Below are 13,664 nucleotides of genomic sequence, written 5' to 3'. Positions count from 1 at the left end.
GGCTGTCTCATTTCACAATTTGCCTGAACACACGCTTCCTGTTCTCACCTGATCAGAGCGGCAATAATTGGCACATTCAAGGCTGGTCCAGTCAGAAACCTTTCTTGCAGTATCTGGAAACCACCCAATGAACCAAACCTGTTTATCAGGTCCACCAGCCAACCCTTTGTAAAGCAAAGTATGAATTGAAACACTGTCATGAACATGTCAATCCTATGCAAAACAAAGTATATAAACGTTGTTAAAACATTCACTGAACAGCATTTCATCACATACTGTACAAATCAATCCCAAATAAGTTGATTTAAAAGGGAAAAAAAGAAAGCTACCAGAGGTTTAAAATTTCCTTTTATACTCAATGTTAAAAATTTCAATTTTCTTTTTATACTCAACAAAAATAAGTTCAGAAGATTTCACCAACACGCTACAGAGTAGGACAGCATTCCAAAATTATGATAAATCGGGGTGTGCTTCAAAACCGTAAATCTTCTTGTATGGAATTTTGGCTCACACCAGGATGTGGTGGAAAACAACTGGCTTTCCCTTATTTCTCAAGGCAAGTGTTTCTAGTCATGTTGAAGACTTTCACCAACATACAAAAGAGCATCTGAGGAAGTGGACACATAAGCAGAAGAGAACACATTTCATACCTTCGGTGTTCTAGCATCTGGAGGCCTGGCATAGGTTTCATCATCAGTCATCTGGAAAAAGATGAACAGTATTACAAAATTTTCCTAACATTCTACACAGAATAACTTGCTGGCACTGAAGTACAGCTTTTAATGGGATGCAACCATACTTGATCTGAAAAATATTCGACAAAACTGTTTCATGTGTTAATAAATTGTCAATTCAACTACAAATCTTTTCTGCGTTCAAGAAAATGTAACATCAAGGACCAATAGAATCTGAAAATAATACTGAGTCTTTGAATCAGTCTTTTACAATCCGTTTGCTGAGAGGTGTATCCTTACCTGGGCACCAGCAGGAACAGTTTCTGATGGCCTTGTGCCATTGTAAATATGGAATCTGCAAGAAAACAAACATCAGAATTTAACCCTTTGAGTGCAATAATTTTTCCCAACAAAATTTAGGTGCAACATTTTACCAATTTTTATGAATTTTTTAGTAATATATTGGTAATTTTGGACCAAATGAATATCATATTTCATTGGCTCCAGTTTTCAATCAAAATTTTGGCAAAAGTCTGAAAAAAATTGACTGGTGACAAAAAAACTGACTTTGGCGCTCAAAGGGTTAAATGAATACACTCTTTGACTAAACGAAAAGCCACAGGTATGTACAGAATGTGGAACAGAACGTTTAAATTAATTTACAATTCTTAGGTATGTACACAGGTCAATAGTTTGGAAACCCCGGTCATATATCTGTTGTTCTGTGATATGATTTTGATACACTAAAGGGAACCCTGGTTGCCATGACTTGGGAACCCTGGTAAGATCTAACAGGGTACCGCACACTTTACAAAAACACTGAAAAAACTCACTTTGAAAGAGGATTGAGAGCCATGGCCAGGAGATCCAACAACGGCATCCAGTCTTGAGAAAGTTTAGTAACACAGAGCTCTATCAGCCTTTCTGCATTCCTCATGATACACCGCTGTAAAGTGACAACGTAAAACAGACATTGTCATCATGTAATTATCACATAATAAATGAATGAAAATTAGCCTACTGAAGATCAATAGCCCCTGATGTTCAGTTGTAATTGAATTCATTAACAAGTCTAAGAATAACACGACATTGACTCATCCTTGTTCCATCAGTAGTGTATATACACTCTGCAGTGAAAGCACGGAGCACACTGGAATTATGGCAGCATGAGTCCGAGAACACTCTACAGTTACGAAACAGATTTTACTGGAATTGTTGCAGAACAAGTCCAAATATCATATATACACTCTGCAGTGACAATACGGAGCACACTGGAATTTTGACATCACAAGTCCAAGTATACATACTCTGTAGTCATGATACAGATTTTATTGGCATTGTTGCAGCACAAGTCAAAATATCATATATGCACTCTGCAGTGACAGGTCGGAGCACTGGCATTTTGGCAGCACAAGTCGGAGTATTATACATACACTCTGCAGTGACAATACACAGCATACTGGCATTGTGGCAGCACAAGTCCAAATATCAGATTCATATAGACACTCTGCCGTGACAGCACAAAGCACACTGGAATTGTGGCAGCGCAAGTCGGAGTATTATACTTACACTCTGCAGTGACAATACACAGGATAAAGCATTGTGGTAGCACAAGTCCAAATATCATATATACATTCTGCAGTCACAATATGGAGCACACTGGGAATTGTGACACCACGAGTACACTTCTTCACAAATTATGATTCCAGCCACAAAATTTCAAACCACACAACAGGCTACAAAATTGAAGTATGACAACTATTATTACAAATATCACTCACATGAATTTCAAATTTCCATCCACTGACCGCTTCATCAGTTAGTATTTTTGTAAATGATGTAGTCAGGCCGTCCCGGAAAAACCTCTGACACGCTTCACTTCTGATGTCCAGGCCTGCAAGACAGGATATATTTACAGGACTTTCATGAAAACTCAATCATCAAATTCAAATCAGACCTTCTCTGGATGAAAACAATTTGACAAACAGACACGTACAGGCTTTTATTAGTCGCAGGATAGTTATTGAACTTGGGATCTAATTATTCCTGTTTTGAAGAGCCAGGGTTCTCCACAAGGGGTTTGAATGGATTTTGAGGGGCGGGTGACCTCTCTGTTTATCAAGCAATTTATTCATGTTTATAATCATATAAAAGAATACATTTTCACAACAAAAAAGAACATGCAAATTATGCATTATTATGTAAATTGAGCTACCCCTCTTTTGAGAGTTGGTTGGCACATTGACATGAACACATGCTTACTGATGTTGAACATCAGCTTTTACAAGTTATATCCCTGGTAGCAAAAAACTGACATCTCGACTGACAAGTATTCGTCTATACCTGCAGTCGAAGACTGACAATATAAAATTTTTTTCTCTTAGAGGCCTGTACTCCTGAAAGTGCTTCAAGTAAGAAAAGCAACTTAGCTCTTCTCCTGCTGGGCATAACATCAATCATCTCATGACATATACTGTGTTGACCTCAAGTACATCAACTCATCTATCAAAACCAAGGAAAGATCTTATGCAGAGTCTGTAGACTGCATTTGCCTGGTTTACGTGCTGAGTGAGTTTTCATGTTTCAGATCGGGGTGTACAGCTCGGTGATTTATCACATAAAGCCTGGGAGGCTTGATCTATGGAGCCTTATCATCATTAACATGAAAACAATTCCTCTCTGCAGACTACAGTCACGGCAGGTGATTACAGCCGCCCAGTGGGTGGACAGTAACAGGTGGCCACAGGGCTGTACACTACATATAAGTGATATCAAAATGCCTGGCTTAAAGTGGGTCCACAATGCATTTACATAATAAAAGTCCTTTTTTGTTTAACTTTGCGATCATACTTACACGTGTATTAAACACACTGTATAAATACATACAAATGTCAAAATTCACGACTTTAGTACATTACATTGTTTGGTTCGATTTTGCAACTCTGCGCTTCAGCCATGAACTGGCGCAATATGCATCAGACTTTGTTAGACTGTGACATCGTAATAAAATTAATTTGCATTGTTTATTGTTGCCCTTTGTCAAATCCAGCTAATTGTGAGTAGCAAGTATCTTGACAGAAACGTAAAAGCGAAAAATGCAGAGATAAAAATTCAAGATGTTTGAAGAGTGAATAAAGGCAGTAGTGATCACAACGAGGTCAATCAATTAGTAATGATAATTCCTTAATGAGGAAGCAATATTGATAACGTGAATCAAAGTGACTGGACATTACAGAGATGAATCATGGTTTAAAATTTGGCAACTAAGGTTTGCAACAGCACTGGAATTCTTGCCAACCTTTAGAATTGATTTTGATTAACATAACTGTGATGAAAGCTCCTGTTTCATTCAAAACAAATCAAAAATATCTGCCATGGAAGGATTAGCTGTCCATTTGGACACACTGAAGAGGTGAGAAATTGCCTTGATTTGAGATCATCACAATTCACACAAAAAGCAGCACATACGCCTGTAAAAACCTCAATAAAACACAACTCAGTAATGTTTTAAAAATTCATGTCAATACTGTTAACATTTCATGAAATACACTCATACTGATTCAAGGATGTCCCCACGCAGCATCAGGCATTTTAATCAAAAGTTTTGTATGAGGCAAAAAATATAATCGTTAGATTTGAATTGAATAAATTGCTACGGGCAGATGCACGCTGCAGGAATACAGCCACAGATGAAGGCAATCACCTTGTGTCGTTTCCTATACAAGAAGAAAAATTTACACCACCAGGGTACTGGTTACCATGACTACTGGGGAAATTCTCTTATCTCCTTATCTGTAATGAGATCCTTGAATGCAGAAATCCCTCGCTGAATGACAGCTCGCCAGACACACATGCAGACAAACCAATCATTACATAACATGGCTAGAGATCAGGCTAGACTTATGGGGCCCACGATTTCCATTTTTTGAATTTATGACTCATACCTCTCTTGCAGAGATCAATGGAGGCGTCAAGCAGAATCTCCAGCTCTCCCTTTGGTAACACAGGCACTACCCATCGAGGTCTATTGATCATGTCTTCTAGCTTGGCCAACTCCGTATGAGGAAACTCAGGCTCCTGGTCCTCTGGTAATTCTGGGGCGGTCTCATCTACATCTCCACTAGCTTCTTCCTGCATTGGTGAATCAAAAGTTGCATATATTAGAAAAGAAAGCATGTTTATTCACTCAAATTTCCATTAAAAGACAAGAAGTCTATGATTTCACATTCAGGCGTTCAACTGACAGATTTGTTGCGGTAAAAATATTTTAAAATTTTGGTATTAATTATGTTCATGCAAATAATATTTAGCCTCTACTACAATGATGAAGATACAATTATGCTATACCTGTCAAACAATATGTGTATATACACACATATATCCAGAATATGTAATGCAAGAAATATGGGTGACATCCAGAATATGTAATGCAAGAAATATGGGTGACAGTTGTATTCATATGCAAATGATTCTAAACCTCTCTTTTCACTGTGAACTTACCATGACCCTACATGTATCTTCATTTCAGTGAATATGCATTTTGAAACCTTTCATCACTGTGCGTCTGTGACACATCCATATGGACTGGCTTGATCTGACTGTTTGTAATTATTTTGGTATTTTTTTTTGTTGCATGAGCCTTTTAACTAATTTTTTGCCATGCACTTTGGTGAGGTTCAGATAAATTAACAATCCAACTCATGTGACAATCATAATGTACTTGTATACAACACTAGCAGTATCTTATACAGCATCGTCATTTTAAATCGATTCAGTTCATGAAAGGGATCAAACACACTACAGACATCAATTAAAACTCTCATATTTCTTATTACAAAAAATGAAACATATTTATTCTCATTTCAAAAAATTTGAAACATATTTGACATCTTGCTTTTTCTAACGGCATAGACAAGCAAGTATGTGAATGAAATCTTCATTGAGCTAAAGAAGATCTTCTTTACTATAAATTGTATTCAAATGGGTCATGTACACTTCAAATGAAGCATGCCTTTCATACAGAGATAACATGGACTTAACCCTTTTCCTGCCAAGTCCATATTTCACCACCAGGTCAACATGGTTAAAATTAATGAAACACAACATATTCTATATGGTGTATTTTAACATAATACTGTACATTTGAAAGCTGTTGAAGACATAAATACTGTAAACTTGATTTTTTTGGACTCAAGATGCTATAAAATACCAAGCCAAGTGGGTGAATATACGTCATGTTTTGGCTCAATACTGCTTTTTACTGACTTGGCTGATGGGGAAGTGATACTGTCTGGCAGGAAAAGGGTTAAGTTACTGTATTTTAGATCATAGTTTGAAAACAGACTACAAAATATGAATTTTTCGAGAGCTATGATATATTGTTGAATTTTTTTTTTTCCAGTCTTACAGACACCTCACTATAAGTAGGAAGGAATTGATGATAGTAGGAGTGTTATTCTTGCGCTTGTACAGTCTTCACGTATATTATCATATATTTTCACTTTAATGTCTGATAACATGGGGCCCGGGGGCACCGACGTCCTTTGTACCTCCTTACTGTTTATTAATTGCCATAAATGTGAAATTTGGCAAAAAGTCAAATTGTTTTGACATAAATGAAAGTTATTTGAACTGGTTGGGTACCGCTCCAGCATAAGTTCAAGTGTGGATTCTAAATATCAACAACCTTGATATGAACCATTGACTAAAAAACATTTGCTTGTTACACTCACCACACTTGTACTTAGTATTTGGAGTGTACACCTATCTACAATACAATGATAAAAAGTTTGGACTCTGTAGGTCAACAGTGCATCTTTAATGTATGAGACTAAATAAGCTTACCCCTCAAGTACCGGTATGTATAGGCCAAAAACAATATTTAATTTTGAATTATGTAGTGCAGGGAAGGACATAGAATATGGTGAAAAGCAAACTAAATATAAAAACAATATATACAATTATATGGAAATGTTGTTTTACAGTCATGAGTATCTGGTGTGTGCCGAGAGACAAAAATTAAAATTGGACAGTATCATCCTGACCACAGTTTGTCTGACTGGTTGTTTCCTTCTGATTTTCTGACACGGTGATAGGTACAAAATATTATGCTGTTCACGATAGTTATACAACATATAGCTTGCATTTTGTTCACAGTAGAACTGAGTTTTACATGTAAGATAACTTTCTCGTAAACTGTAAATTCTGACTTCTGGCAGCTCAAACGTCGCAATACTACATTTTTTGATATGATATGGAGTGATTTGCACACATGCAGTGACAGTCGATATATTCATAGTATGAGAGTCTACTGTACATTAAAGCATAGTGATGTTGACAACTACAAGCATGCCAGTGCACGATTTCAAAGTAGCCAGGAGGAAATTCTAATGGTCTTTTGGTGGAAATATAGGTATTACAGTTATGCTCAACGGAAAGTAGACGATGAGATTAAATGATACCTTACTCAATTACTAATTTACATCAGACACTTTATTTCTAAAACTACACTAGTACCTCACAATATTGCTTGCGAGCGGCAAGTTCTCAAAGACAAGAATAACAAATACCAGACCTAAATGATTCCTTAACATAACAGTCGCTTGCCTGCTTCTCTGCCGACATGAGTGCCTTATCTCTTTCCACTGACCCTTTCCTGCCAGACAGTAATAACAGTATCACTTCCCCATCAGCCAAGTCAGTAAAAAGCGGTATTGAGCCAAAACATGACGTATTTTCACCCACTTGGCTCGGTATGTTATAGCATCTTTTGTCCAAAAAAATCAACTTTACAGTATTATGTTTTCAACAGCCTTCAAATGTACAGTATTATGTTAAAATACATCATATGGAATACGTTGTGTTTCATTAATTTTTTACCAAATTGACCTTGTGGTGAAATATGGATTTGGCAGGAAAAGGGTTTAAACGACAGTGAAACAAACAACATTAGTTATCGTGACCTTGCTAAAGTGCAATCTCGGATCATGTATGATCTGATGATCATGCCAAATTTATACCATGTCAGATTTTAGCCCTGCGTACGATGCTGTGTGTTCCGCTACAGCTATTCGCCCCGCTCACAACAGCCCTGCAAAGACCCGTACGTAGGGTCGGTGACTTCAAATCCATTTTGGGACTTGACGTAAAAAGCCAAATTACTGCCGAAATTCAGCGTTCTTGGGCCCAAGTCGTATTCCTGCCCACCTCAGCTACTCGATCGCTTCCAAAAATGCCAGTCTTTTATTCACTTTTCGTAAATAACCGTCGATGTCGGCAGCTCTCTCGCTAGCCCTGCGTACGTACGCAGTGCATTCCCTGTGTGCGTTCCTAACACACAGCATCGTACGCAGTGCTAGCGAGAGAGTTGCCGACATCGACGGTTATTAAGTAAAAAATGATGTCAAAATCAATGCACAACTGTCGAAATTACCCAAAACAAGTCATCGTTGATGACACAGTCCCCACTTGTTAATGGGTGCTTTGATTACAGGTCCTCAGAGAGGATAGAGTCCTCTTCATTAGGTCTGTGATAAAAATACTTTTGAATAAATTCGCTTGATACATGTCTGAGTTGTAGTTCAGGAGATTAAAAAATCGTAATAAAATGGCCACATGGTGGCCATATTGGATCGAATCACAAAACAAATCAATATGCATATGTATGACATAGGTCAATGTCCTTGTACCAAGTTTGAATAAAATTGGTTGAGATATGCCTGAGTTATGGCTCTGTACATGAAAAAATCGTAACAAAATGGCCGCATGGCGGCCATATTGGATCGTATCACAAACAAATTGATGTGTATAGCTATGACATTGGTCAATGTGTCATGTCCTTGTACCAACTTTGAATAAAATCTGTAGAAACATGCCTGAGTTATGACTCTGTACATGAAAAAATCGTAATAAAATGGCCGCCTGCTGGCAGCCATATTGGATCGTATCACAAAACAAATCAATGTGCATATGTATGACATAGGTCAATGTCCTTGTACCAATTTAAATGAAATTGGTTGAGATATGCCTGAGTTATGGCTCTGTACATGTAACAATCGTAACAAAATGGCCGCCTGGCGGCCATATTGGATCGTATCACACAACAAATTGATGTGCATAGCTATGACATTGGTCAATGTCCTTGTACCAACTTTGAATAAAATCTGTAGAAACATGCCTGAGTTATGGCTCTGTACATGTAAAAAATCGTAATAAAATGGCCGCCTGGCAGCCATATTGGATCGTATCACAAAACAAATTGATGTGCATATGTATGACATAGGTCAATGTCCTTGTACCAATTTTGAATGAAATTGGTTGAGATATGCCTGAGTTATGGCTCTGTACATGAAAAAATCGTAACAAAATGGCCGCACGGCGGCCATATTGGATTGTATCACAAAAAGAATCGACGTGCATATCTATGACACTGGTCAATGTCCTTGTACCAACTTTGAATAAAATCAGTTGAAACATGCCTGAATTATGGCTCTGTACATGAAAAAATCGTAATAAAATGGCCGCCTGGCAGCCATATTGGATCGTATCACAAAACAAATCGACGTGCATCTGTATGACATATGAAGTAATCCTTGTACCAAGTTTGAATGAAATCGCTTCAGGCATCTCTGAGATATCTGCGTGAACGGACGGACGGACGGACGGACGCACGGACGCACGACGCACGCACGCACGGACGCACGCACACACGCACGGACATGACCAAACCTATAAGTCCCCCCGGACGGTGTCCGTGGGGACTAATAAGCAACAGAAAACTAAAAGTTATCGCTGTGTCGAAAGGACAGTACATCAACATAAAAAGACGCTAGTTTGTTATGACATGGAGGCCGGAGGTAGAAGGACAGAGCATTCCCTCGCTCTCACCCAGGTATTAGTACGGTCCGCCGGTGGGATTGCCTCGCTATTAAAAGCAATGGATTCGCCGGTACTGGGGAGTACCGAGTACGGAGGCCATCATTCTTCAGTCTATCGAAGGAGCGTTTCGTGCCAAAAAATACATGACAGCAATCAAATATACGCTAAAACCTTTAAAACGTCAAAATTCGCAACTGACCGAGAAACATGATGGCGTCCGTTTGATTTTTCAAAGGCCAAGTTGAAAAACAACGCTAACTTGTTATGTGCGCATGCGCATATTAAGGGGAGACCCATTTGATTTCGGGGGGGGGGGGGGTATGCAGGAAGTGGGTATGGGAACTTTTTTTTGTTAGAGAGACAGCATTTTTTTATTTCTACAGTCAGACCTGCATCAATTTTTTTTTCAAATGGAGTAGCAGTGCAATTTTTCAAATTTAAGCCAGTGTTTCACATATCACAGGATGTTTTTATTTATTCATTTTACATTCCAACAAATGACAAACAAAATGGAAAGTCTATTATATACAACTTTAAATTATAGAACACTTTTTTGGCAAATCAACTGTGATCAGTACTATACCTGCTTTTCTCTAAAACAGTCAAGTCCTTTTAAGTTCTCAGGGGAGATGTTATCTTTTGTGGTCAGAGAAACAAGGCTCACACATTGTATTTCATTATATTTGTTGTTCCTCAATTTTCATTGTCAACTTGTAATCTTTCTAACATATTTATATTGAGAGAATAATGTATTGGTTTTAACACTAGTTTATTGACTCCTATCTTGTGTTTTAAATTTTCACGATTTACAGAAGTCAAATAGTCCCATCTAGATATTGCCTATACCATTGAGATATTGCAACAGAAATCCTGAAACATGATTTCTTGGGTCAGAAAAGGGTAGGAAAACATCGAGTGCACCGAGGTGTACAGTAGTGAATGCTTATATCATAAGTGCTGGAAAAAAACACATAAGAATTACTTGTGGTAAAAACATTTGCGTGCCTTTGGCAGCATGCCAGCAACGAATACATGAGAATGAAGTTTCCAAAATTTTGCTCATTTCAACAGCATTGTGACAATTCCTTTTTTATTTCTGTCTGTTATGAGAATATTTTTTTCTCAAGCCATTACAGGCTTAATTTTTTTCTTTTATTTCACCTGGTGACAATTTTTTTCCTCGAAATCCTCCATACCCCCAGAAATCAAGTGGTTCTCCCCTAAGTGAGCCCGTGACCTATACGGGCCAGTGGATTACTTCCTCAGTAGAACTGATATGCCCGCCAGTACCGGTGTTTATCGCCTACGGAGGCCATCATTCTTCAGTCGATCAAAGGCGCCTTTCGTTCCAAAAAATACACGACAGCTGCAAAAGTGCATCACTGTCAACTTCATAACTATAGAACATATTGAAAAACACAGTGAAACGTTCAAAACGTAAAAAATGTGCCCACACCGAGAAACAAGATGGCATCCGTTTCGATTCTTCAACTCAGATTTTGTCCTACAGTTGTGCGCATGAGCAGACGGTAGCTTTAGCGAAAGTGAGGCAAAATCAAGTAAATATAAAATAAAATGGATAAAAATATTGTTTAAAAATAATGTAAGGCATGTATCACCAAATTTTGAACATTTCTGACGGTATTTCAACTATACGAACACCCATGCCAAACATCACAATAATCAAATCAGTGGTTTTGAGGAAAAAGTGAAAATAGTGGTTTTCAGAAAAAGCTAAAAAGTGACTTTAAAATGATTCAATCAAAAAAAGAAAACATGCCGTTTGAGATACATGCCAAAGTGACCACTAGACCAAATTTCAGAAAAAGTTACTGAAGCGTTTCTGAGATACCTGCGTCCACAGCATACGGCCCACTATGTTGGCCATATTGGGCCGCGCCATCACATTAGTACCTTGTGCCCACAGGGCACAAAGTACTGTCTGATAAAATGATACAAGCAAATAATAACTCAGACAGGACATTCAAAATAACGCCTTCCTTTACTTCTGCATGCCAGATATATAACTGCACGGACAGAAAATATCTGCAGTGTTTATTTATGTTAAACAGAAGCACATCACAATTACTGCAGACAGTTACTGTTCTCCTCAACGGGATTTTTTTTAGGGTAGGCCACCCTTCTGTTTTTGGAGCAATCTATTCATATGTTAATAACTGTACAAAAGAATACATTTTCATATAAAAAGAATATGCAAATTGTACATTGTTATGTAAATTGGCAACCCCTCTGTTTTTCCGAGCTGTGGAGAACACTGAGTGATATCAAAAATATTCCTAGGGACTGCATTGAAGATGAACAGTCTCCCCATCCCCACCCACCCTGATCATACACAGTGAGGTCAATTAAGTTAAAGAGACATCTGTACTTTCTTTAATCAGTTGCACTATTGTTTCCAACCATGATCTGACACGCAACCAAAGCTATATGTTTTGTTTTTTTCACTGGAAAGAGGGCAAGTATCCACAGAACACACTCTTTCAGAGGAGAACTGCAATAAAACAATCTAATATTATATGATTACCCCATTCATACATGCACAACATGAGTGGAAAACACAAAAACATTTCTTTCACTTGAAAATTTTCAACAAAATTTTGTGGAAGCTTATTTATTTACACTTCAGAAATACTCAGCCCTGATTATTTTGACTATTTCAAGAGTTTCAGTTTTACAGAACAACTCTGGGCATGAACATCTCCCAGAAGGACTGCAACAGTAACCCTAAAGTCATCATGGTTTCACCAAACTCATTTTTATCGATGGTGTTTATGGACTTGTTTACAGGGAAACGTGGGTAGAACGAGATAGAAATACAGTTTATCACAAACACAGCTATGCAATTTCTAAAAGAGTACAAATGTATTTTACATATCCATCGTTCAGTACTGTATATGCTCTCCGACAGTCAAGGTTATTGGAACTCTATGCTACATTGATGACTTTCTAAAAACTTCTTCATAAGATTTTATATCACTGAAGTTGCATGTGAAATTTCCCAAGAATAAGAATACTTGCACTTTCATGCCACACATCATATTGGTTTACAGCTGTATTTTCCTAGACATTCGTCACCTAATATTCTCTTTCTTTCATATACAATGCAAGAGCCGAGGTACATGAATATTCCGCATTGATTAAGGGTCATTAGCATAGAATTTTAATACCGAAACAATGCTCATTAGTGTAATCTGCATATTTGAACATCATTATACCTCGCATCTTGCACTAATAGTTCTTTCAGACATTATCACTTCTTCTTAACAACTGTAGATGACTTGGGCACGATACTCATAATTCAGAGGTCAGGCTTATAACAGCAATTGACTATGCTGCTTCATGCTCCTTGGTTGAAGTAAAAATTTAAGACACTGATGATGCACGTAGCTAATACTTATTCAGCTGAAAAAATAGTCACTGAAAAACTTCCACTGATGCATTCCTCTTTAACATGTCATTCTCATGCTAGAAAACTCTTTCCGTTCAATTTATCAGCAAAACAGTATCTCCCTTCTAAAGCACATCTTCAACTTAGCAATATGTTTTCTCAATTCATTGATTTCCTAGATCATTTTCAGAGAAACAGCATTGACAGTTTTATGCTAATTAGTGTGACATTGTTGGGCTGGCTCATTGAGGTATTAACAAGACTTTGCCATACTATCGACAGACAATTCATGTTAATTAAATTTCCATATAAAATATTTGTTTTTCAAAGAATTATATCATGAAAAATCTCCTACAATTTGCACATTTTCAGATTTAACATCAACTGTTGATCAAATTTACCGACATGAAAATAGGTTCCACAAATGTGGAATTTATATACATCCATACATTTTGTCATACAGGCCCTAAAAAAAAGCTTCTTATTAATTATTTCAATGCTGTCATCTTTACTGTCAATGACATCAATCATGAAGGACAGCATCATGGGAAGACTTCATTCATTACTGTACAGACACTGAAGATTTTACCTACCACATACACTCCCATTGTTACAGAGAGGTATGACAAAACAGGAACTAAAAATCTGTAACTTGATCACATATTGGGCTTAGTGAATTTCTTCAATTTCAAGTTAACCAAACT

The 13,664-nt window shown here is 37.4% G+C and overlaps 1 protein-coding gene across 2 annotated transcripts in view; it reads right to left on the bottom strand.

Annotated features, from left to right (window-relative positions):
* The window catches only part of LOC139118965 (ubiquitin carboxyl-terminal hydrolase 9X-like), a 71,963-nt gene that overhangs the window by 53,759 nt on the left and 4,540 nt on the right, over positions 1–13,664 (bottom strand). For both annotated transcript variants that reach the window (XM_070682561.1, XM_070682562.1), the window contains exons 3-8: positions 4,619–4,805; positions 2,456–2,568; positions 1,508–1,620; positions 975–1,029; positions 651–701; positions 49–164 (exon numbers count right to left, since the gene is read on the bottom strand). In XM_070682561.1, coding sequence (XP_070538662.1) covers positions 49–164; positions 651–701; positions 975–1,029; positions 1,508–1,620; positions 2,456–2,568; positions 4,619–4,805 — 635 coding nt within the window. The remainder of the gene's footprint in view (positions 1–48; positions 165–650; positions 702–974; positions 1,030–1,507; positions 1,621–2,455; positions 2,569–4,618; positions 4,806–13,664) is intronic.

The sequence above is a fragment of the Ptychodera flava genome, chromosome 19 (genome assembly GCF_041260155.1).
Source record: "Ptychodera flava strain L36383 chromosome 19, AS_Pfla_20210202, whole genome shotgun sequence".
NCBI classification, from domain to species: domain Eukaryota; kingdom Metazoa; phylum Hemichordata; class Enteropneusta; family Ptychoderidae; genus Ptychodera; species Ptychodera flava.
Note: the sequence above shows the minus strand (reverse complement) of the source record. Positions and strands in the feature narration are given on the sequence as shown.